The sequence below is a fragment of the Balaenoptera acutorostrata genome, chromosome 1 (genome assembly GCF_949987535.1).
Source record: "Balaenoptera acutorostrata chromosome 1, mBalAcu1.1, whole genome shotgun sequence".
Lineage (NCBI taxonomy): Eukaryota > Metazoa > Chordata > Mammalia > Artiodactyla > Balaenopteridae > Balaenoptera > Balaenoptera acutorostrata.
Genome location: NC_080064.1, coordinates 111,039,664 through 111,062,334, shown reverse-complemented (window position 1 = coordinate 111,062,334; position 22,671 = coordinate 111,039,664). Strand labels below are relative to the sequence as shown.

Here is a 22,671-nt window from a genome sequence, read left to right as displayed (position 1 = left end):
TTGCTTGCCCCAGGGAGCCTTCCCTGATGAACTCCTCCAGCCTCTGAGGGGCACTTCAGCAGTCATGGCTTCAGATGCTCCTCTCTAAAGTGGTGGTCAAGATTTGCCTGTATGTTCTTGAGTGGTTTTCCTGCAAGTCCTCAACAATGCCTAGGAGTCAGGGTCACAAAGTCTTCCAGTCCCACCTGCCCTTCCATTCCCAGCAGGGAATCTCATTCATTTGCAATTAAATGGGCCTCAGGCAACTCACAAACAGACCCTGCATGTACTGAGCACTTCCTTTGCCCTATTTAGAAGCCACCATTGGTTCCCCTTTGCCCTTAAAACAAATTCCAAACGAGGACTTTATTCTGATAAATAGTCACAAGGCCCTATCTGGTCTGTTTTCTGTCTTCCTTTGCCAGATTCAACTTTTGCTTTATCCCTGCTCTGCCCCACTTGGTATCCTTACCTTCTGGTTATTATATCAAGCTTCCAGAAATTCCCTAACACACCATGCCCTGTTAAGCAGGGGCCTTTTCATACGCTGGTCCTTCTTCCTCCACCTGGTGAATGTGGTACCCTTCAAGACCCAACTCGCATAATAACAGCAAACATTACCAGTCCCTTACAGTGTGACTAATAATGTTCTAAGTGCCTTACCTGTAATAACTCATTTTTTTTGCACAGAGTCAAATCCTGAACAGGTTTTTTTTCTACTGCCTCACTTTTCTAGTTTCCTGCCTATTTTCTTAACATAGTTCTTTACCCTTCCAGTTGATTCTATAAACCACTAGATAGCCTTCCTATGAAATGCTATTCTGCCTAAGTGAGCCAGAGTTGATGACTGCTGCTTAAAACCAATAATCTTATCTTATAAGGTATCTATCTAGCAAGCCTCCACTGAGTGTCACTGAATTCCAGGCACCTGTGCTGGTGTAGAGGAAATACAAGGCCTCAATTCTGCTCATGAGGAGCTCACATCTGTATGCAAAAAAAAAAAGATAAACAGCAATGTGAGGTAATTAAAGGTACAGTGTGAATACCTATGAAAGTATAACTTAACTCTATGGGAACTCAGATGGGGAGTCTGAGAGGGCTTCACAGAGGAGGTGATATCCACAGAAGCAATGCAGCATCAGTGGCCAGAGTGGGCTCTGAAGCTGGACAACCTTGGCTTCACTTCCCGCTTCTGCCACACTTTGGATATGTAAGCTTGGGCAAGTTGCTCAATGTATTTGGTCCTCAGTTTCCTCATCCATAAATGAGTGACAATAAGAATATCTACTTAGTAATCATCTCTGCAGCCAGCTCAGTCCGCAGGATCTGTCTATGGAACGTACTCCCAGGACTGGTGTCAGCACCATCTGCTTTCTCACCAACCTTACATTGCTGTGAAAAACCATCTGTCTCGAGCCCAAGCCTCAACTCCAGTCACTAATTTATTACTTAGCCTTTTCCCCTAAGTAATGGGGTGGCTGGAAGGGTCATTCTTTTAGTCTTGGACCTAGAACGTGGCTCAGCCTCTCTTTGCTGTTTCCAACTTGACTTGCACTTTAAAAGCTTAGGCTAACATTATTTTAGGCTTAGTTTTCTTATTCATTGAAGAAAAGTCTCTTCATTATGAGTCCAGAATCCACTCTTCTGAGCCTATTCTGAATTGTTCTCTCCAAAGCCACAAAAATACTATGCATTAGCCTTCTAGATTCCCCTAAAAACAACCTCCTTAAACTAAGGAGCCTGGTATAGTAAAAACTCCTAGTCTTCTAGAGTCAGAGAGATCTGGGTTAAATTCACAGATCCTCTAGCTGTGAGACTTCAGTCAAGTCACTAACCCTTCCAAGTCTTTAATATCTCTTTCATAGGGTTATTACAATGCCCAAATAAAGAAGATATGTAATAAAACTGTTTGAGTCTCTTCTTTTAATTTGCTATTATGTTCTTTATTCCCATTTTGAAATATCTTCTGATGGTCCCATCCCCAGCCATTCTTATTGCTGCCTGTTGTCCCAATTTCTCTACTTTCAACTTTTTCTACTAAAAGTCCTATCTCCCCAGAGTCACATTTCTGAGTTTCTGGTGCTACTTCCTTGGAGCTGCTTGGCATAAAAGCCATGTTCATTGTTCATTCTATTTTAGCTCAATAAAAGTATTTTCATTCCCAATTTAAATGTACATCGTAATTATTCTATTGAATATTATGCTGAAAAGATATGTCATTGAACTTCCACAGGGCATTTGGCAAGATCTCTTATACTATCTTTGTGACAAGTTAGAGGAATCTTGAATATATGGACAATTATATTTTGTCAAAACTAAAGGTGATGACTAATGAAATAGAATCTTTATTAAGAAAGCATATAGTATGATGCCAGCAGCCTATCCACATCTTATTCTAGTTAACATTTTTATTAATTACTTGAATGCTGATTTCTAAAACAGACCAATCAAATTTACAGATGACGGAAAGCTGGGAAGGTTAATAAACACTTTCAAGTCAGAAATGGTTTGCAAAAATATATATATATATCTTAGCAGGTTGTATTGATGCTGAATAAAACAAGAAGTTTAAAGGGGGCAAATGTAAAACTCTTTCTTTGACTCCCATATACCACCAGCACAAGTGCAGGATAAGATTGGTTTAGCAGTAGTCACTCTCCCAGAGTCAACTCAGTATGATTTCATATTGTTATATAATTGTCCCCCTAATCAATATAATCTTAGGATGCTTAGATGTCTAGCTTTAGAATAAGGGAGGTAGTGGTCTTCCTTTATCTTATGCAGCTAGATCACACCTCTGGAGTTGAATTCAGCTAAGGGTGACACATTTTAAGAAAGATATTGGTAAAATGAAATGTATTTAAACAGGAAATCATTAGGATTATGAACCATGTCATAAGAGGAATGTTTGAAGGAAGCAGGGATTTTTAGACTACACAAAACATCCCAAAGGTTCTAAGGGAACAGGACAGTAGTAGGATGCAAAAATATAGGATAGGTTCTCATTTCAAGGAGCTCACATACTAGGTGATTAGTGCTGTGATAGAGGCAGATTCAAAATGGGGAAGAGGGCTTCCCTGGTGGCGCTGTGGTTAAGAATCCGCCTGCCAATGCAGGGGACACGGGTTCGATCCCTGGTCCAGGAAGATCCCACATGCTGCAGAGCAACTAAGCCCATGCACCACAACTACTAAGCCTGCGCTCTAGAGCCCACGAGCCACAACTACTGAGCCCACGCGCCACAACTACTGAAGCCCGCATGCCTAGAGCCCGTGCTCCGCAACAAGAGAAGCCACTGCAGTGAGAAGCCCGTGCACAGCAACGAAGAGTAGCCCCCGCTCACCACAACTAGAGAAAGCCCACATGCAGCAATGAAGATCCAACTCAGCCAAAAATAAATAAATAAATAAAATTTATTAAAAAAAAAATTGGGGAAGAAATGACTAATTTTGCCTGGGGGAGTCAGGAAAGTTTTCACAGAAGGGAATGAGGCTGAAACTGAATCTTAAAAATAATGGGGAGGATTTTACCACCAACAGAGTAGGTCATTTGAGGCAAAGGGAACAATACACACTTGAATCCCCAGGGCAGGGATTAAAGCAGTGGGTTAAGAAGTAAATGGGGGACTTCCCTGGTGGCACAGTGGTTAAGAATCTGCCTGCCAAGGCAGGGGACATGGGTTCGAGCCCTGGTCCAGGAAAATCTCACATGCCGCGGAGCAACGAAGCCCGTGTGCCACAACTACTGAGCCTGTGCTCTAGAGCACGCTAGCCACAACTACTGAGCCCGTGTGCTGCAACTACTGAAGCCCGTGCACCCTAAAGCCCGTGTTCTGCAGCAAGAGAAGCCACTGCAATGAGAAGCCCGCACACCGCAATGAAGAGTAGCCCCCACTCACTGCAACTAGAGAAAGCCTGCACACAGCAATGAAGACCCAACACAGCCAAAAATAAATAAATAAAAAATAAATAAATTTATAAAAATAAAAAAAAGAAGTAAATGGGAGGTAATTACGAAAGTGATGACAACAAGTACCAAAATTAGACTCTAGGTTTCTGCTTAAATGTAACTTCCTTAGAGAAGTTTTCCCTGGCCCCTGACCCCCCCCAATCTAATTAGGTGTCCATGTTACACTGTCTCCTAATGCTCCATAATGGCTTCAGGGGCTGTGCCTGGCATATGATAAACACTTAATAAACCTGTTGAATCATGCACATAAAGACCAATTTAAAGCAGAGTATAACAAGTGCTATACTGTATATAGCACAGTTTTCAGGAGAAAAGGAAGATTTGAACTAATTGAGGCTTATGGGAGAAAGAGAATACAAGAAGGACATTGAAGGTAGATGGAGCAGCTCCAGTGGATGCATGGGGGCAGGAAACAACATAGCGGGTAGAGAACTGTGAGAACTTCCTTATGTTTGTACGTAGGTGGATATGGGTGAGTAGTAGCTGACAAGACCAGAGAGGTAGGCGAGGGCGAAATCATTCATCCATTCATTGAATATTTATCAAGTACCTACTCATGAAGGGCTTCCTAATCCAGGCTATGAAGTCTGGATTTTATCCAAACAGTATTGAGTAACTACTGGAGGATTTGAGAGTATTATGATTCAATTCATATTCTAGAAAGTTCATGCTGGAGGTCGGACAATGGATTATTTAGATGGTGGCAAGACTGGAGGCGTGTAGAGATCACTTAGGAAGCTGTTTCAGAAATCCAGGTAAGAGAAGCATGGCAGTGGGAACAAGGAGGACATGGTTCCAGGAAGTATGTAGACACTAGAATTGACAGAATTTGATGGGGATTTCTTTTTTGATGGGAATGCTCTCACTTTGGGAAGTGAGAAAGAGCGATATTTAGGATGATTCTTGTGTTTCTGGTACATGCAATGGAGTGGATTGTGATACACAGAGAAAAGGACTACAGGAAGAAGAGAAAGGTGAAATAGGGATAAACTGTGAAGTCCATTTAGTACATGTTGATATTTGTGGAAGAGATTGCTAGCTGTTTACCAGAATCCGTTTTCTCATTTTTCCACATAACAGTATCTAGCATGTGGCTGTGCTAGGAGCAAAGTATGCAACTTCCCTCTCAGTTGCCTAAGAAGAAATCCTTGCCCTGGATTTCTGCCCCCTCCTTCTTCTATTCATTGGAATGGTAATTACTACAATGACCTAGGAAGTCACAAGTTGAGGATGGCAGAGCATCCATTAGCCTGGTCCCTGTGTGCATCAGAGCTGTCTGCTAACTTAGAACACTAATCGTAGGTTGTTTACATGATAGAAAAATAAACTTATTGCTCTCGAAGCCATTAAATTTTTAGTTTTTTTTGTTACAGCAGCTGAGCCTACACCATACACTATTATGAGGTAGATTTATCAGTCATAATCAAATTGGGTGGGATGAATGACATTAGCAAGTTGCTGAAACAAAAGTTTCCAGCCCACATTCTCCCACAGAAATACCAGTTTGAAAACTATCCACAAACAAAAATATCTTCATGAGAGTCCCAGAATCCAGGTGAGAGATTACAGTGCTCAGGTGGAGCACAGAAACTAGAAAAGATGCATTTAAGAAAGTAGGAAGGACAGTATCACTTTACTTGTGTCACCCTTCCCCCCAGCCCATGCAATGCAGCACCAAGAAAGATCTCTTGGCTCAGGAGTTCTCCTGTGGGGAAAAGAGAGCAAAGTAAGAGTCCAGCTTCACTACTGACCCTGGTACCAGGCCTCCCCCAGTGGACCCTGGTGTCAAGCCAGCCCCTGTAGATCCTGGCTTTAGGATCACCACCATGGACTCAGGCACCAGGCCAACCCATGGACCCTGGAACCAGACTCACCCATGGGCCCTGGAACCAGACTCACTTGTCCACAGACCCTGGCACCAGGACCACCTGCCTGCAGACCCAGGTATCAGGTCTGTTCACCTGTGGACTTTGACAGCAGGCCTACCCATGGAACCTGGCATATGGCCTTCCCAGAATCTCTGGCAGGGCTGACTGGTGAAGAGATTTCCCTGCCAAAGCCAGTCTTTGAAGATTGGAAGAAGTGACTACTTCTTTAAATGTGCAGGCACCAATGCAAGACTACAAGGATCATGAAGAATCAGAGAAACATGATAATATCAAAGGAAAAAACTAAAGTTCCAATAACTGACCCTAAAGAAATGGAGATCTACAAACTGCCTAACAAAGAATTCAAAATAATCAGGTGAAAGATGTTCAGTGAGCTACAAAAGAACACAGATAGCTAATTAAACAAAATCAGAAAAAACAATACATGAACAAAATGAGAAGTTCAACAAAGAGACAGAAACAATAAAAGAGAACTAAGCAGAAAGTCTGGAGCTTAAGAACACAATGACTGAACTGAAAAATTCAATAGAGAGGATAAATAGCAGACTTGCTCAAGCTAAAGAAGAAAATCAGCAAGTTTGAAAACAAGTCACTTGAAATTACCCAGTCAGAGGAACAAAAAGAAAAATGAATGAAAAATAGTAAAGAAAGTCTATAAGACTTTATGGGGCACTATCAAACAACCCAACACATATTATGAAAGTCCCAGAAGGAGAAAAGTAAGATAAAAGGGCAGAAGGATTATTTAAAAAAAAATAATGGTGGAAAACTTCCCAAATCTAGGGAGGGAGATGGACATCCAAATTGGTGAAGCCTAAAAAATTTCAAATAGATTGAATCTAAAGAGGTCTACAACTAGACACATTTAATCAAATTGTTGAAAGCCAAAAATAGAGAATATTGAAAGCAACAAGAGAAAAGTGACTTGTCACATACAAGGCGTTCCCCCGTAAGACTATAAGCAGATTTCTCAGCAGAAACTTGGCAGGAACAAGTGAAATGATGTATTCAAAGTGCTGAAAGAAAAATCCCTGCCAAGGAGGAATGCTATACCAGCAAAAGAGTCCTTTACAAATGAAGGCGAGATAAAGACTTTCCCAAACAAACAAAAACTGAGGGAGTTATCACCACTATACCTGCCTTACCAGAAGTGCTAAAGAGAACTCTTCAAGTTGAAACAAAAAAATGCTAAACAAAAACATGAAAGCATATGAAAGTATAAATCTCACGGGCAGGGGTAAGTATATAGACAAAAGCAGAATAACATAATACTTTGAGTGGTGTGTAAGTCACTTTTAACTCCAGTATAAAGATAAAAAACAAAGTATTAAGAAAAACTATAAACACAAGAATTGGTTAATGCAAACACAATATATAAAAAAAGAAAATTCTGACAGCAGTAACATGGTGTCTGGGAGACTGGTTCAAGATGGTGGAGTAGAAGGACGTGCACTCACTCCCTCTTGCGAGAGCACCGGAATCACAATTAACTGCTGAACAACCATAGACAGGAAGACACTGAAACTCACCAAAAAAGATATCCCACATCCAAAGACAAAGGAGAAGCCGCAGTGAGACAGCAGGAGGGGCACAATCACAATAAAATCAAATCCCATAACTGCTGGGTGGGTGACTCACAAACTGGAGAATGATTATACCACAGAAGTCCACCCACTGGAGTGAAGGTTCTGAGCCCCATGTCAGGCTTCCCAACCTGGGGGTCTGTCAATGGAAGGAGGAATTCCCAGAGAATCAGACTTTGAAGGCTAGCGAGATTTGATTGCAGGACTTCGACAGGACTGGGGGAAACAGAGACTCCACTCTTGGAGGGCACACACAAAGTAGTGTGCGCATCAGGACCCAGGGGGAAGAAGCAGTGACTACATAGGAGACTGAACCAGACCTACTTGCTAGTGTTGGAGGGTCTCCTGCAGAGGCAGAGGTTGACTGTGTCTCACCGTGAGGACAAGGACACTGGCAGCAGAAGTTCTGGGAAGTACTCCATGGTGTAAGCCCTCCCAGAGTCCGCCATTAGCCCCACCAAAGAGCCTGTAGCCTCCAGTGCTGGGTCGCCTCAGGCCAAACAACCAACAGTGAGGGAACTCAGCCCCACCCATCAGCAGACAAGTGGATTAAAGTTTTACTGAGCTCTACTCACCAGAGCAACACCTAGCTCTACCCACCACCAGTCCCTCCCATCAGGAAGCTTGCACAGGCCTCTTAGATAGCCTCATCCACCAGAGGGCAGACAGCAGAAGGAAGAAGAACTAAAATCCTGCAGCCTGTGGAACAAAAACCACATTCACAGAAAGACAGACAAAATGAAAAGGCAGAGGACTACGTACCAGATGAAGGAACAAGATAAAACCCCAGACAAACAACTAAATGAAGTGGAGATACGCAACCTTCCAGAAAAAGAATTCAGAATAATGATAGTGAAGATGATCCAGGAACTCACTGGAATTCATTGCTGCAGAACAGAATAAAGAATTAAAAGAAATGAAGACAGCCTAAGAGACCTCTGGGACAACATTAAATGCACCAACATTCGCATTATAGGGGTCTCAGAAGGAGAAGAGAGAGAGAAACACCCAAGAAAATATTTGAAGAGATTATAGTCAAAAACTTCCCTAACATGGGAAAGGAAGTAGGCACCCAAGTCCAGGAAGCACAGAGAGTCCCAAGCAGGATAAACCCAAGGAGAAACACGCCGAGACACAGAGTAATCAACTTGACAAAAATTAAAGACAAAAACAAAATTATTAAAAGCAACAAGGGAAAAAACGACAAATAACATACAAGGGAACTCCCATAAGGTTAACAACTGATTTCTCAGCAGAAACTCTACAAGCTAGAAGGGAGTGGCATGATATATTTAAAGTGATGAAAGGGAAGAACCTACAACCAAGATTACTCTACCCGGCAAGGATCTCATTCAGATTTGATGGAGAAATCAAAACCTTTACAGACAAGCAACAGCTAAGAGAATTCAGCACCACCAAACCAGCTCTACAGCAAATGCTAAAGGAAATTCTCTAAGTGGGAAACACAAGAGAAGAAAAGGACCTCCAAAAACAAACCCAAAACAATTAAGAAAATGGTAATAGGAACATACATATCGATAATTACCTTAAATGTGAATGGATTAAATGCTCCAAACAAAAGTCACAGGCTGGCTGAATGGAAACAAAAACAAGATCCATACAGATGCTGTCTACAAGAGACAGGACACATACAGACTGAAACGGAGGGCATGGAAAAAGATATTCCATGCAAATGTAAGTCAAAAGAAAGCTGGAGTAGCAATACTCATATCAGATAAAATAGACTTTAAAATAAAGAATGTTACAAGAGACAAGGAAGGACACTACATAATGATCAAGGGAACAATCCAAGAAGAACATATAACAATGGTAAATATGAATGCACCCAACATAGGAGCACCTCAATACATAAGGCAACTGTTAACAGCTATACAAGAGGAAATCAACAGTAACACAATAATAGTGGGGGACTTTAACACCTCACTTACACCAATGGACAGATCATCCAAAATGAAAATAAATAAGGAAACAGAAGCTTTAAATGACACAATAGACCACATAGATTTAATTGATATTTATAAGACATTCCATCCAAAAACAGCAAATTACACTTTCTTCTCAAGTGCGCACGGAACATTCTCCAGAATAGATCACATCTTGGGTCACAAATCAATCCTCAGTAAATTTAAGAAAATTGAAATCATATCAAGCATCTTTTCTGATCACAACGCTATGAGATTAGAAATCAATTACAGGGAAAAAAACGTAAAAAACACAAACACATGGAGGATAAACAATACGTTACTAAATAACCAAGAGATCACTGAACAAATCAAAGAGGAAATCAAAAAATACCTAGAGACAAATGACAATGAAAACACGACGATCCAAAACCTGCGGGATGCAGCAAAAGCAGTTCTAAGAGGGAAGTTTATAGCTATACAAGCCTACCTCAAGAAACAAGAAAAATTTCAAGTAAACAATCTAACCTTACACCTAAAGGAACTAGAGAAAGAAGAACAAACAAAACCCAAAGTTAGCAGAAGGAAAGAAATCATAAAGATAAGAGCAGAAATAAATGAAATAGAAACAAAGAAAACAATAGTAAAGATCAATAAAACTGAAAGCTGGTTCTTTGAGAAGATAAACAAAATTGATAAGCCATTAGTCAGACTCATCAAGAAAAAGAGGGAGAGGACTCAAATCAATAAAATTTGAAACGAAAAAGGAGAAGTTACAACAGACACTGCAGAAATACAAAGCATCCTAAGAGACTACTACAAGCAACTCTATGCCAATAAAATGGACAACCTGGAAGAAATGGACAAATTCTTAGAAAGGTATAACCTTCCAAGACTGAACCAGGAAGAAACAGAAAATATGAACAGACCAATCAAAAATAATGAAATTGAAAATGTGATTTAAAATCTTCCAACAAACAAAAGCCCAGGACCAGATGGCTTCACAGGTGAATTCTATCAAACATTTAGAGAAGAGCTAACACCCATCCTTCTCAAACTCTTCCAAAAAATTGCAGAGGAAGGAACACTCTCAAACTCATTCTATGAGGCCACCATCACCCTGATACTAAAACCAGACAAAGATACTACAAAAAAAAGAAAATTACAGACCAATATCACTGATGAATATAGATGCAAAAATCCTCAACAAAATACTAGCAAACAGAATCCAACAACACATTGAAAGGATCATACACCACGATCAAGTGGGATTTATCCCAGGGATGCAAGGATTCTTCAATGTATGCAAATCAATCAATGTGATACACCATATGAACAAACTGAAGAATAAAAACCATATGATCATCTCAATACATGCAGACAAAGCTTTTGACAAAATTCAACACTGATTTATGATAAAAACTCTCCAGAAAGTGGGCATAGAGGGAACCTACCTCAACATAATAAAGGCCATATATGACAAACCCACAGCAAACATCATTCTCAATGGTGAAAAACTGAAAGCATTTCCTCTAAGATCAGGAACGAGACAAGGATGTCCACTCTCACCACTATTATTCAACATAGTTTTTGAAGTCCTAGCCATGGCAATCAGAGAAGAAAAAGAAATAAAAGGAATACAAATTGGAAAACAAGAAGTAAAACTGTCACTGTTTGCAGACGACATGATACTATACATAGAGAATCCTAAAAATGCCACCAGAAAACTACTAGAGCTAATCAATGAATTTGGTAAAGTTGCAGGATACAAAATTAATGCACAGAAATCTCTTGCATTCCTAAACACTGATGAAGAATCTGAAAGAGAAATTATGGAAACACTCTTATTTACCATTGCAACAAAAAGAATAAAATACCTAGGAATAAACCTATCTAGGGAGACAAAAGACCTGTATGCAGAAAACTATAAGACACTGAAGGAAGAAATTAAAGATGATACCAACAGATGGAGAGATATACCATGTTCTTGGATTGGAAGAATCAATATTGTGAAAATGACTATACTACCCAAAGCAATCTACAGATTCAATGCAATCCCTATCAAATTACCAATGGCATTTTTTATGGAACTAGAACAAAACATCTTAAAATTTGTATGGAGACACAAAATACCCCAAATAGCCAAAGCAGTCTTGAGGGAAAAAAACGGAGTTGGAAGAATCAGACGCCCTGACTTCAGACTATACTACAAAGCTACAGTAATCAAGACAATATGGAACTTGCACAAAAACAGAAACATAGATCAATGGAACAAGATAGAAAGCCCAAAGATAAACCCATGTACCTATGGTCAACTAATCTATGACAAAGGAGGCAAAGATATACAATGGAGAAAAGACAGTCTCCTCAGTAAGTGGTGTTGGGAAAACTGGACAGCTACATGTAAAAGAATGAAATTAGAATGCTCTCTAACACCATACACAAAAATAAACTCAAAATGGATTCGAGACCTAAATGTAAGACTGGACACTATAAAACTCTTAGAGGAAAACATAGGAAGAACACTCTTTGACATAAATCACAGCAAGATCTTTTTTGATCCACCTCCTAGAGTAATGGAAATAAAAACAAAAATAAACAAATGGGACCTAATGAAACGTCAAAGTTCTTGCACAGCAAAGGAAACCATAAACAAGACAAAAAGACAACCCTCAGAATGGGAGAAAATATTTGCAAACGAATCAACAGACAAAAGATCAATCTCCCAAATATATAAACAGCTCATGCAGCTCAATATTAAAGAAACAAACAACCCAATCCAAAAATGGGCAGAAGACCTAAATAGACATTTCTCCAAAGAAGACATACAGATGGCCAAGAAGCACATGAAAAGATGCTCAACATCACTAATTATTAGAGAAATGCAAATCAAAACTACAATGAGGTATCACCTCACACCAGTTAGAATGGGCATCATCAGAAAATCTACAAACAACAAATGCTGGAGAGGGTGTGGAGAAAAGGGAACCCTCTTGCACTGTTGGTGGGAATGTAAATTGATACAGCCACTATGGAGAACCATATGGAGGTTCCTTAAGAAACTAAAAATAGAATTACCATATGACCCTGCAATCCCATTACTGGGCATATAGCCAGAGAAAACCGTAATTCAAAAAGACACATGCACCCCAATGTTCATTGCAGCACTATTTACAATAGCCAGGTCATGGAAGCAACCTAAATGCCCATCGACAGACGAATGGATAAAAAAGTTGTGGGGGGGGGGGTCTGGGCAAGATGGCGGAAGAGTAAGACGCGGAGATCACCTTCCTTCCCACAGATACATTAGAAATACATCTACACGTGGAACTGCTCCTACAGAACACCAACTGAACGCTGGCAGAAGACGTCAGACCTCCCCAAAGGCAAGAAACTCCCCACGTACTTGGGTAGGGCAAAAGAAAACAGAAATAACAGAGACAAAAGAATAGGGACGGGACCTGCACCAGTGGGAGGGAGCTGTGAAGGAGGAAAGGTTTCCACACACTAGGAAGCCCCTTTGCGGGCAGAGACTGCAGGTGGCGGAGGGGGAAGCTTCGGAGCCAGGTAGGAGAGCACAGCCACAGGGGTGCGGAGGGCAAAGCGGAGAGCACAGCCACAGGGGTGCGGAGGGCAAAGCGGAGACATTCCCGCACAGAGGCTCGGCGCCGAGCAGCACTCACCAGCCCGAGAGGCTTGTCTGCTCACCCGCCGGGGCGGGCGGGGGCTGGGAGTTGGGGCTCGGGCTTCGGTCGGATCACAGGGAGAAGACTGGGGTTGGCGGCGTGAACACAGCCTGAAGGGGTTAGCGCACCACAGCTGGCCGGGAGGGAGTCCGAGAAAAAGTCTGCAGCTGCCAAAGAGGCAAGAGACTTTTTCTTGCCTCTTTGTTTCGTGGAGCGCAAGGAGAGGGGATTCAGAGCGCCACCTAAACGAGCTCCAGAGACGGGTGCGAGCTGCGGCTAGCAGCACGGACCCCAGAGACGGTCATGAGACGCTAAGGCTGCTGATGCCACCACCAAGAAGCCTGTGTGCGAGCACAGGTCACTATCCACACCGCCCCTCCCTGGAGGGCCATAAATAAATAAATAAATAAAATTAAAAAAATTTTTTTTTCCTAATAAATGTTTTCTTAATAATTTTTTCCTTATTTTCTATTTTTTAGAAATTAAAAAATATTTTAATAAGTTTTTTCATATTTTTTATTTTAAAAAATTAAAAATTTTTTTTCTTAATAAATTTTTTTCTTATTAATTTTTCTCTTATTTTTTATTATAAAAAATTAATAAATCTATTTTGAAAAATTAAAAAAAGATTTTTTTCTGAATACATTTATTCTTAATAATTTTTTTTCTTATTTTTTATTATAATAGCTTTATTTTATTTTATTTTATCCTCTTTTTTTCTCTCTTTCTATTTTTTTCTCCCTTTTATTCTGAGCCGTGTGGATGAAAGGCTCTTGGTGCTCCAGCCAGGCATCAGGGCTGTGCCTCTGAGGTGGGAGAGCCAACATCAGGACACTGGTCCACAAGACACCTCCCAGCTCCACGTAATACCAAATGGCGAAAATCTCTCAGAGCTCTCCATCTCAACATCAAGACCCAGCTTCACTCAACGACCAGCAAGCTACAGTGCTGGACATCCTATGCCAAACAACTAGCAAGACAGGAACACAGCCCCATCCATTAGCAGAGAGGCTGCCTAAAATCATAATAAGGCCACAGACACCCCAAAACACACCACCAGACGTGGACGTGCCCACCAGAAAGACAAGATCCAACCTCATCCACCAGAACACAGGCACTACTCCCCTCCACCAGGAAGCCTACACAACCCACTGAACCAACCTTAGCCACTGGGGACAGATACCAAAAACAACGGGAACTACGAACCTGCAGCCTGTGAAAAGGAGACCCCAAACACAGTAAGATAAGCAAAATGAGAAGACAAAAAAACACACAGCAGGTGAAGGAGCAGGGTCAAAACACACCAGACCTAACAAAAGAAGAGGAAATAGGCAGTCTACCTGAAAAAGAATTCAGAATAATGATAGTAAAGATGATCCAAAATCTTGGAAATAGAATAGACAAAATGCAAGAAACATTTAACAAGGATGTAGAAGAACTAAAGAGGAACCAAGCAACAATGAAAAACACAATAAATGAAATTAAAAATACTCTAGACGGGATCAATAGCAGAATAACTGAGGCAGAAGAACGGATAAGTGACCTGGAAGATAAAATAGTGGAAATAACTACTGCAGAGCAGGATAAAGAAAAAAGAATGAAAAGAACTGAGGACAGTCTCAGAGACCTCTGGGACAACATTAAACGCACCAACATTCGAATTATAGGGGTCCCAGAAGAAGAAGAGAAAAAGAAAGGGACTGAGAAAATATTTGAAGAGATTATAGTTGAAAACTTCCCTAATGTGGGAAAGGAAATAGTTAATCAAGTCCTGGAAGCACAGAGAGTCCCATACAGGATAAATCCAAGGAGAAACACGCCAAGACACATATTAATCAAACTATCAAAAATTAAATATAAAGAAAACATATTAAAAGCAGCAAGGGAAAAACAACAAATAACACACAAGGGAATCCCCATAAGGTTAACAGCTGATCTTTCAGCAGAAACTCTGCAAGCCAGAAGGGAGTGGCGGGATATACTTAAAGTCATGAAGGAGAAAAACCTAAAACCAAGGTTACTCTACCCAGCAAGGATCTCATTCAGATTCGATGGAGAAATTAAAACCTTTACAGACAAGCAAAAGCTGAGAGAGTTCAGCACCACCAAACCAGCTTTACAACAAATGCTAAAGGAACTTCTCTAAGTGGGAAACACAAGAGAAGGAAAACACCTACAATAACAAACCCAGAACATTTAAGAAAATGGGAATGGGAACATACATATCGATAATTACCTTGAATGTAAATGGATTAAATGCTCCAACCAAAAGACACAGACTGGCTGAATGGATACAAAAACAAGACCCATATATATGCTGTCTACAAGAGACCCACTTCAGACCTAGGGACACATACAGACTGAAAGTGAGGGGATGGAAAAAGATATTCCATGCAAATGGAAATCAAAAGAAAGCTGGAGTAGCAATTCTCATATCAGACAAAATAGACTTGAAAATAAAGACTATTACAAGAGACAAAGAAGGACACTATATAATGATCAAGGGATCGATCCAAGAGGAAGGTATAACAATTGTAAATATTTATGCACCCAACATAGGAGCACCTCAATACATAAGGCAAATACTAACAGCCATAAAAGGGGAAATCGACAGTAATACAATCATAGTAGGGGACTTTAACACCCCACTTTCACCAATGGACAGATCATCCAAAATGAAAATAAATAAGGAAACACAAGCTTTAACTGATACATTAAACAAGATGGACTTAATTGATATTTATAGGACATTCCACCCAAAAACAACAGAATACACATTTTTCTCAAGTGCTCATGGAACATTCTCCAGGATAGATCATATCTTGGGTCACAAATCAAGCCTTGGTAAATTTAAGAAAGTTGAAATCGTATCAAGTATCTTTTCCGACCACAACGCTATGAGACTAGATATCAATTACAGGAAAAGATCTGTAAAAAATACAAACACATGGAGGCTACACAATACACGACTTAATAACGAAGTGATCACTGAAGAAATCAAAGGGGAAATCAAAAAATACCTAGAAGCAAATGACAATGGAGACACGATGACCCAAAACCTATGGGATGCAGCAAAAGCAGTTCTAAGAGGGAAGTTTATAGCAATACAAGCCTACATCAAGAAACAGGAAACATCTTGAATAAACAACCTAACCTTGCACCTAAAGCAATTAGAGAAAGAAGAACAAAAAGACCCCAAAGCTAGCAGAAGGAAAGAAATCATAAAAATCAGATCAGAAATAAATGAAAAAGAAATGAAGGAAACAATAGCAAAGGTCAACAGAACTAAAAGCTGGTTCTTTGAGAAGATAAACAAAATTGATAAACCATTAGCCAGACTCATCAAGAGAAAAAGGGAGAAGACTCAAATCAATAGAATTAGAAATGAAAAAGGAGAAGTTACAACAGACACTGCAGAAATAAAAACGATCATGAGAGATTACTACAAGTAACTCTATGCCAATAAAATGGACAACCTGGAAGAAATGGACAGATTCTTAGAAATGCACAACCTGCCGAGACTGAACCAGGAAGAAACAGAAAATATGAACAGACCAATCACAAGCACTGAAATTGAAACTGTGATTAAAAATCTTCCAACAAACAAAAGCCCAGGACCAGATGGCTTCACAGGCGAATTCTATCAAACATTTAGAGAAGAGCTAACACCTATCCTTCTCAAACTCTTCCACAATATTGCAGAGGGAGGAACACTCCCCAACTCATTCTACGAGGCCACCATCACCCTGATACCAAAACCAGACAAAGATGTCACAAAGAAAGAAAACTACAGGCCAATATCACTGATGAACATAGATGCAAAAATCCTCAACAAAATACTAGCAAACAGAGTCCATCAACACATTAAAAGGATCATACACCATGATCAAGTGGGGTTTATTCCAGGAATGCAAGGATTCTTCAATATACGCAAATCAATCAACGTGATACATCATATTAACAAATTGAAGGAGAAAAACCATATGATCATCTCAATAGATGCAGAAAAAGCTTTCAACAAAATTCAACACCCATTTATGATAAAAGCCCTGCAGAAAGTAGGCATAGAGGGAACTTTCCTCAACATAATAAAGGCCATATATGACAAACGCACAGCCAACATTGTCCTCAATGGTGAAAAACTGAAGCCATTTCCACTAAGATCAGGAACAAGACAAGGTTGCCCACTCTCACCACTATTATTCAACATAGTTTTGGAAGTGTTAGCCACAGCAATCAGAGAAGAAAAAGAAATAAAAGGAATCCAAATCGGAAAAGAAGAAGTAAAGCTGTCACTGTTTGCAGATGACATGATACTATACATAGAGAATCCTAAAGATGCTACCAGAAAACTACTAGAGCTAATCAATGAATTTGGTAAAGTAGCAGGATACAAAATTAATGCACAGATATCTCTTGCATTCCTATACACTAATGATGAAAAATCTGAAAGTGAAATTAAGAAAACACTCCCGTTTACCACTGCAACATAAAGAATAAAATATCTAGGAATAAACCTACCTAAGGAGACAAAAGACCTGTATGCAGAAAAGTATAAGACACTGATGAAAGAAATCAAAGATGATACAAATAGATGGAGAGATATACCATGTTCTTGGATTGGAAGAATCAACATAGTGAAAATGACTACACTACCCAAAGCAATCTACAGATACAATGCAATCCCTATCAAACTACCACTGGCATTTTTCACAGAACTAGAACAAAAAGTTTCACAATTTGTATGGAAACACAAAAGACCCCGAATAGCCAAAGCAATCTTGAGAACGAATAATGGAGCTGGAGGAATCAGGCTCCCTGACTTCAGACTGTATTACAAAGCTACAGTAATCAAGACAGTTTGGTACTGGCACAAAAACAGAAACATAGATCAATGGAACAGGATAGAAAGCCCAGAGATAAACCCACGCACATATGGTCACCTTATCTTTGATAAAGGAGGCAAGCATATACAGTGGAGAAAAGACAGCCTCTTCAATAAGTGGTGCTGGGAAAATTGGACAGGTACATGTAAAAGTATGAAATTAGAACACTCCCTGACACCATACACAAAAATAAACTCAAAGTGGATTAAAGACCTAAGTGTAAGGCCAGACACTATCAAACTCTTAGAGGAAAACATAGGCAGAACACTCTATGACATAAATCACAGCAAGATCCTTTTTGACCCAGCTCCTAGAGAAATGGAAATAAAAACACAAATAAACAAATGGGACCTAATGAAACTTAAAAGCTTTTGTACAGCAAAGGAAACCATAAACAAGACCAAAAGACAACCCTCAGAATGGGAGAAAATATTTGCAAATGAAGCAACTGACAAAGGATTAATCTCCAAGATTTACAAGCAGCTCATGCAGCTCAATAACAAAAAAACAAACAACCCTATCCAAAAATGGGCAGAAGACCTAGACAGACATTTCTCCAAAGAAGATATACAGATTGCCAACAGACACATGAAAGAATGCTCAACATCATTAATCATTAGAGAAATGCAAATCAAAACTACAATGAGATATCATCTCACACCAGTCAGAATGGCCATCATCAAAAAATCTAGAAACAATAAATGCTGGAGAGGGTGTGGAGAAAAGGGAACACTCTTGCACTGTTGGTGGGAATGTAAATTGATACAGCCACTATGGAGAACAGTATGGAGGTTCCTTAAAAAACTAAAAGTAGAACTACCATACAACCCAGCAATCCCACTACTGGGCATATACCCTGAGAAAACCATAATTCAAAAAGAATCATGTACCAAAATGTTCATTGCAGCTCTATTTACAATAGCCAGGACATGGAAGCAACCTAAGTGTCCATCATCGAATGAATGGATAAAGAAGATGTGGCACATATATACCATGGAATATTATCAGCCATAAAAAGAAATGAAATGGAGGTATTTGTAGTGAGGTGGATGGAGTTAGAGTCTGTCATACAGAGTGAAGTAAGTCAGAAAGAGAAAAACAAATACAGTATGCTAACACATATATATAGAATCTAAGGAAAAAAAAAAGGTCATGAAGAACCTAGTGGCAAGACGGGAATAAAGACACAGACCTACTAGAGAATGGACTTGAGGATATGCGGAGGGGGAGGGGTGAGATGTGACAGGGTGAGAGAGTGGCATGGACATATATACACTAGCAAATGTAAAATAGATAGCTAGTGGGAAGCAGCCACATAGCACAGGGAGATCAGCTCGGTGCTTTGTGACCACCTAGAGGGGTGGGATAGAGAGGGTGGGAGGGAGGGAGATGCAAGTGGGAAGAGATATGGGAACATATGTATATGTATAACTGATTCACTTTGTTATAAAGCAGAAACTAACACACCATTGTAAAGCAATTATACTCCAATAAAGATGTTTAAAAAAAAAATTCATGAACAGTTGGGTCTAGTCATGAAGAGGCTCAGATAGAGAGTGAGGATTAATCCATGAAAAGTTTAGGTCCAGCATAAAAAAGAGACAAGTATCTAGCCATAAAAAGGAGATTGCAGTGGACATTCAGGGTCTACATCCACACAGCCTCTACCACTGTAAGCAGGAAACAGACATCAGTTATAATCAATCTAGTGATAGTAAAAGGCAATCAGGAGATTGAATAGACAGTCAGCTTCCACTCATGGTCAGTCTGAGTGTAGTCATAAGCAAACTTGGTCCAGCACAAGAGGAAGACAAGGCTCTACCAAGGAGAATTAGAAGACAACTCTAGACATTCAGAATGTCAACGTGGCCAGACAGCAATTCATGGACATTCTGGGTCTACCCAAAGAGAATCTGAGTCCACTCTAACAGGAAGACGTGTACAGTATTTGGCTATGGAAAATCAGGAGATAGCTCTGAATACTCCAGTTCTGTTTACAGACAATCTGCACATACAAGGTCTAAATCAAGTATAAGCAGACATTGAGGATCCAGTTATAGTTGATAACACACAATCAGGAGACTCACACAGAAAGTCAACATTAGTCCATGCATGGTCTGAGTATGATTATGGACAGTTGTGAAACAGGAAGTCAGAAGACGGGTTTATATACTCAGAGTCTCACAAGAACAGACACACACTGGAAGACAGGCTGGACCTACTCATGAACAGCCCAGATCTGGCACCAAAAGCATATAAGGTAGTTATGGACAATCAAGAGATAGCTGTGGACACTCAGGATCTACCCACACACAATCATTTACAAAGTCTGGCTATAGTATCAACAGAGAAGGGGGATCCAGTTATAGTCAGTCCAGTATATTGAAAGACAATCAGAAGACAGGGAACAACAGTCTTCACCTTCCCATGATGAGTCTGAGTATGGATCTAGTAGCACATGAGGAATAAATTACGCTAGCCATGGGAATACTGGAGATAGGCCAGGGTTCTGTCAAAAATGGACATTTATTCAGAGGCAAGCTAGGTCTACCCATGCAGAATTAGAGTCTAACACAAGAGAAAGATATGGGTTTATTTATGGACAATCTGGGTCATCCCACAGGCAATCATCATCTACACAGACTGGATCTGGAATAAGCAGACGGCAAGGATCCAGTTACAGTCAGGCCACTGATAGTGAAGGGCAATCAGAAGATTCAGAGAGACAGTCAGAATAAACCCATGGGTGGTCTAAGTCCAGTTCAAAAAACCAGTATGAATCCACTCATGGCCAGTCACTACACAAGTCTAGATATTCAGGGTCTCATCAAGGCCAGAGAGCCTTCCCACGGACACTCAGAATCCAGCAGAGGAATAAATCAAGGATCCTGCCACAAGCAGTCAAGACATAGCTCTGACACTCAGGGTCTCTTGAAGGGCTGATAACAATTTATGGACAGTCTGATTCTTCCCATGGATCATCAAGATCAAGCATGAGAGAAAGATAAAGATCCTCCGTGAACATACAGGACACAGTTCTAGAGGCTCAGCCTGGGTACGCAGCAAGCAGACATTGAGGATCCAGTTCCGGTCAGGCCAGTGATAGTGAAGGGAAATCAGAAGATTCGGAGAGAGCATCAGCATCAACTCAGACAGTCTGGATGCAGACATGTGAAATAGCATGCAGGAGGACAAAGAGATAGGTCCATACAGTCAGAATCTCAAAAGAGCCAGAAAGACACTCAGGGACAGTCAAGATTCAGTCCAGCAAGCAGATAAGCCTCTAACTAGGAGCACACAGGAGGCTGCACTAGATATTCACAATCTCGTCATGCCCAGATATCCACCAATGGACAGTCTGGGTCCACCCATGAGAGATTTAGGTACAGCACAACAGAAGGACATGTATCCAGCTATCAACAATCAGAAAATAGGTTGACACTCAGGGTCAGCCTACAAACTTCATCCATACAATCTGAACCTAGTAAAACTAGAAAATGAGCATACAATTATTGTCAGTTTAGTGGTGGTGAAGGAGACTCAAATAAAGAGTCAACATAAACCCATGGACAATCAGAACCCAAAAAAATAAGCCTCCCAAAAGACCCATTCATGAACATTTCTGAAGACCAAGCTAGAAATTCAGAGTCTAGTCAACTACCCAAGAGCAGTCAGAATCCAATACCAAAAGAATAATGTATACGACAAATTCTTTCCAGGAAAAAGTCATAGTCATAATCAGGCAAGAGACAGCACACTCAGAAGCCAGACACATCAAACCCAAGATCAATTTGGGTCTAATCATATTCAGACAGGCATTAGTAGAGACAAAGGCAAGGATTTGGGTTATAATTGCAAACATGGCAGCTATGGAAGTGCTGAATATGACTATGGATGGTCTGAAAACAATAGAACAGAACATTTAGCTTTGATTCCAGTCCACTGAAATCTGGGAATAAAAGTACAAACAAGCCTAGGCTTGATCAGTCAGGATCTGCTTCTGATCATTCAGAGTCCAGATCAACAGGTAAGATAGAAAGGCAAGGATTTAATTTTGGATACTCAAGGATAAGTTATAAACTTGATACCGATGATCAGTCTGAATCTATCAGAGGTGTAAGACCATCAACTGCTTATAGCAGGTCCCCTGAATGACCTCAGACAATTAGAATCTAGTCATTTTCTAACTACTTCCCCTATTGTCCATAATTCACTTCAACTAGAAAACAGACACCTAACAATGGACATTCTAGTAACTCTGAAGTTCAGTCAGGATAATCAAACAGAAAATCATCATCTACTAGTGGACAGATGACTTCTGGCCATGAAAGACCAGGATTCAACTCAACAATACTGGAAGACAGGAGTGCAATAATACCCACCCAAGCAAGTTACATCTACAATCATTTTGAGTCCAGTACAAATGGAAAGCAGGATAATAATGTCCAATTTAGTGATACATCCAGGCAATCATGGTATGAACAAGGACAATCAAGTTCCCCAAAGTGAAAATCACATCTCCAGTTCTTACAAATCTGGTGACAGCAAAGCCCCACCTCCCCCACAAAAATAGCAGAATGCAACTATTGCTATACACTCAGTACCAAAACCAAAGGGTTCAATGGAAGGTATAAAAAGGAATCTAGCCATACTCAGCTATGGGACAGTGGAAGGTACAGCCAGGATGAGGATATTTATCAAGATGGCAGTTCTGAGACAACAAGTAACAATGGAAGCAAGCGAAAACCAAGTTTTTA

General features: G+C 40.2%; 1 protein-coding gene across 1 annotated transcript; it reads left to right on the top strand.

Moving 5' to 3' along the window:
* Nucleotides 1-1,109: 1,109 nt before the first annotated feature.
* On the top strand, nt 1,110-20,652 carry LOC130708932 (filaggrin-like). Its single transcript, XM_057553501.1, is given in 4 exon segments — nt 1,110-1,189; nt 19,713-19,744; nt 19,747-19,790; nt 20,557-20,652. Coding segments are annotated over 4 exon segments (252 nt in total).
* The last annotated feature ends 2,019 nt before the right edge of the window (nt 20,653-22,671 follow it).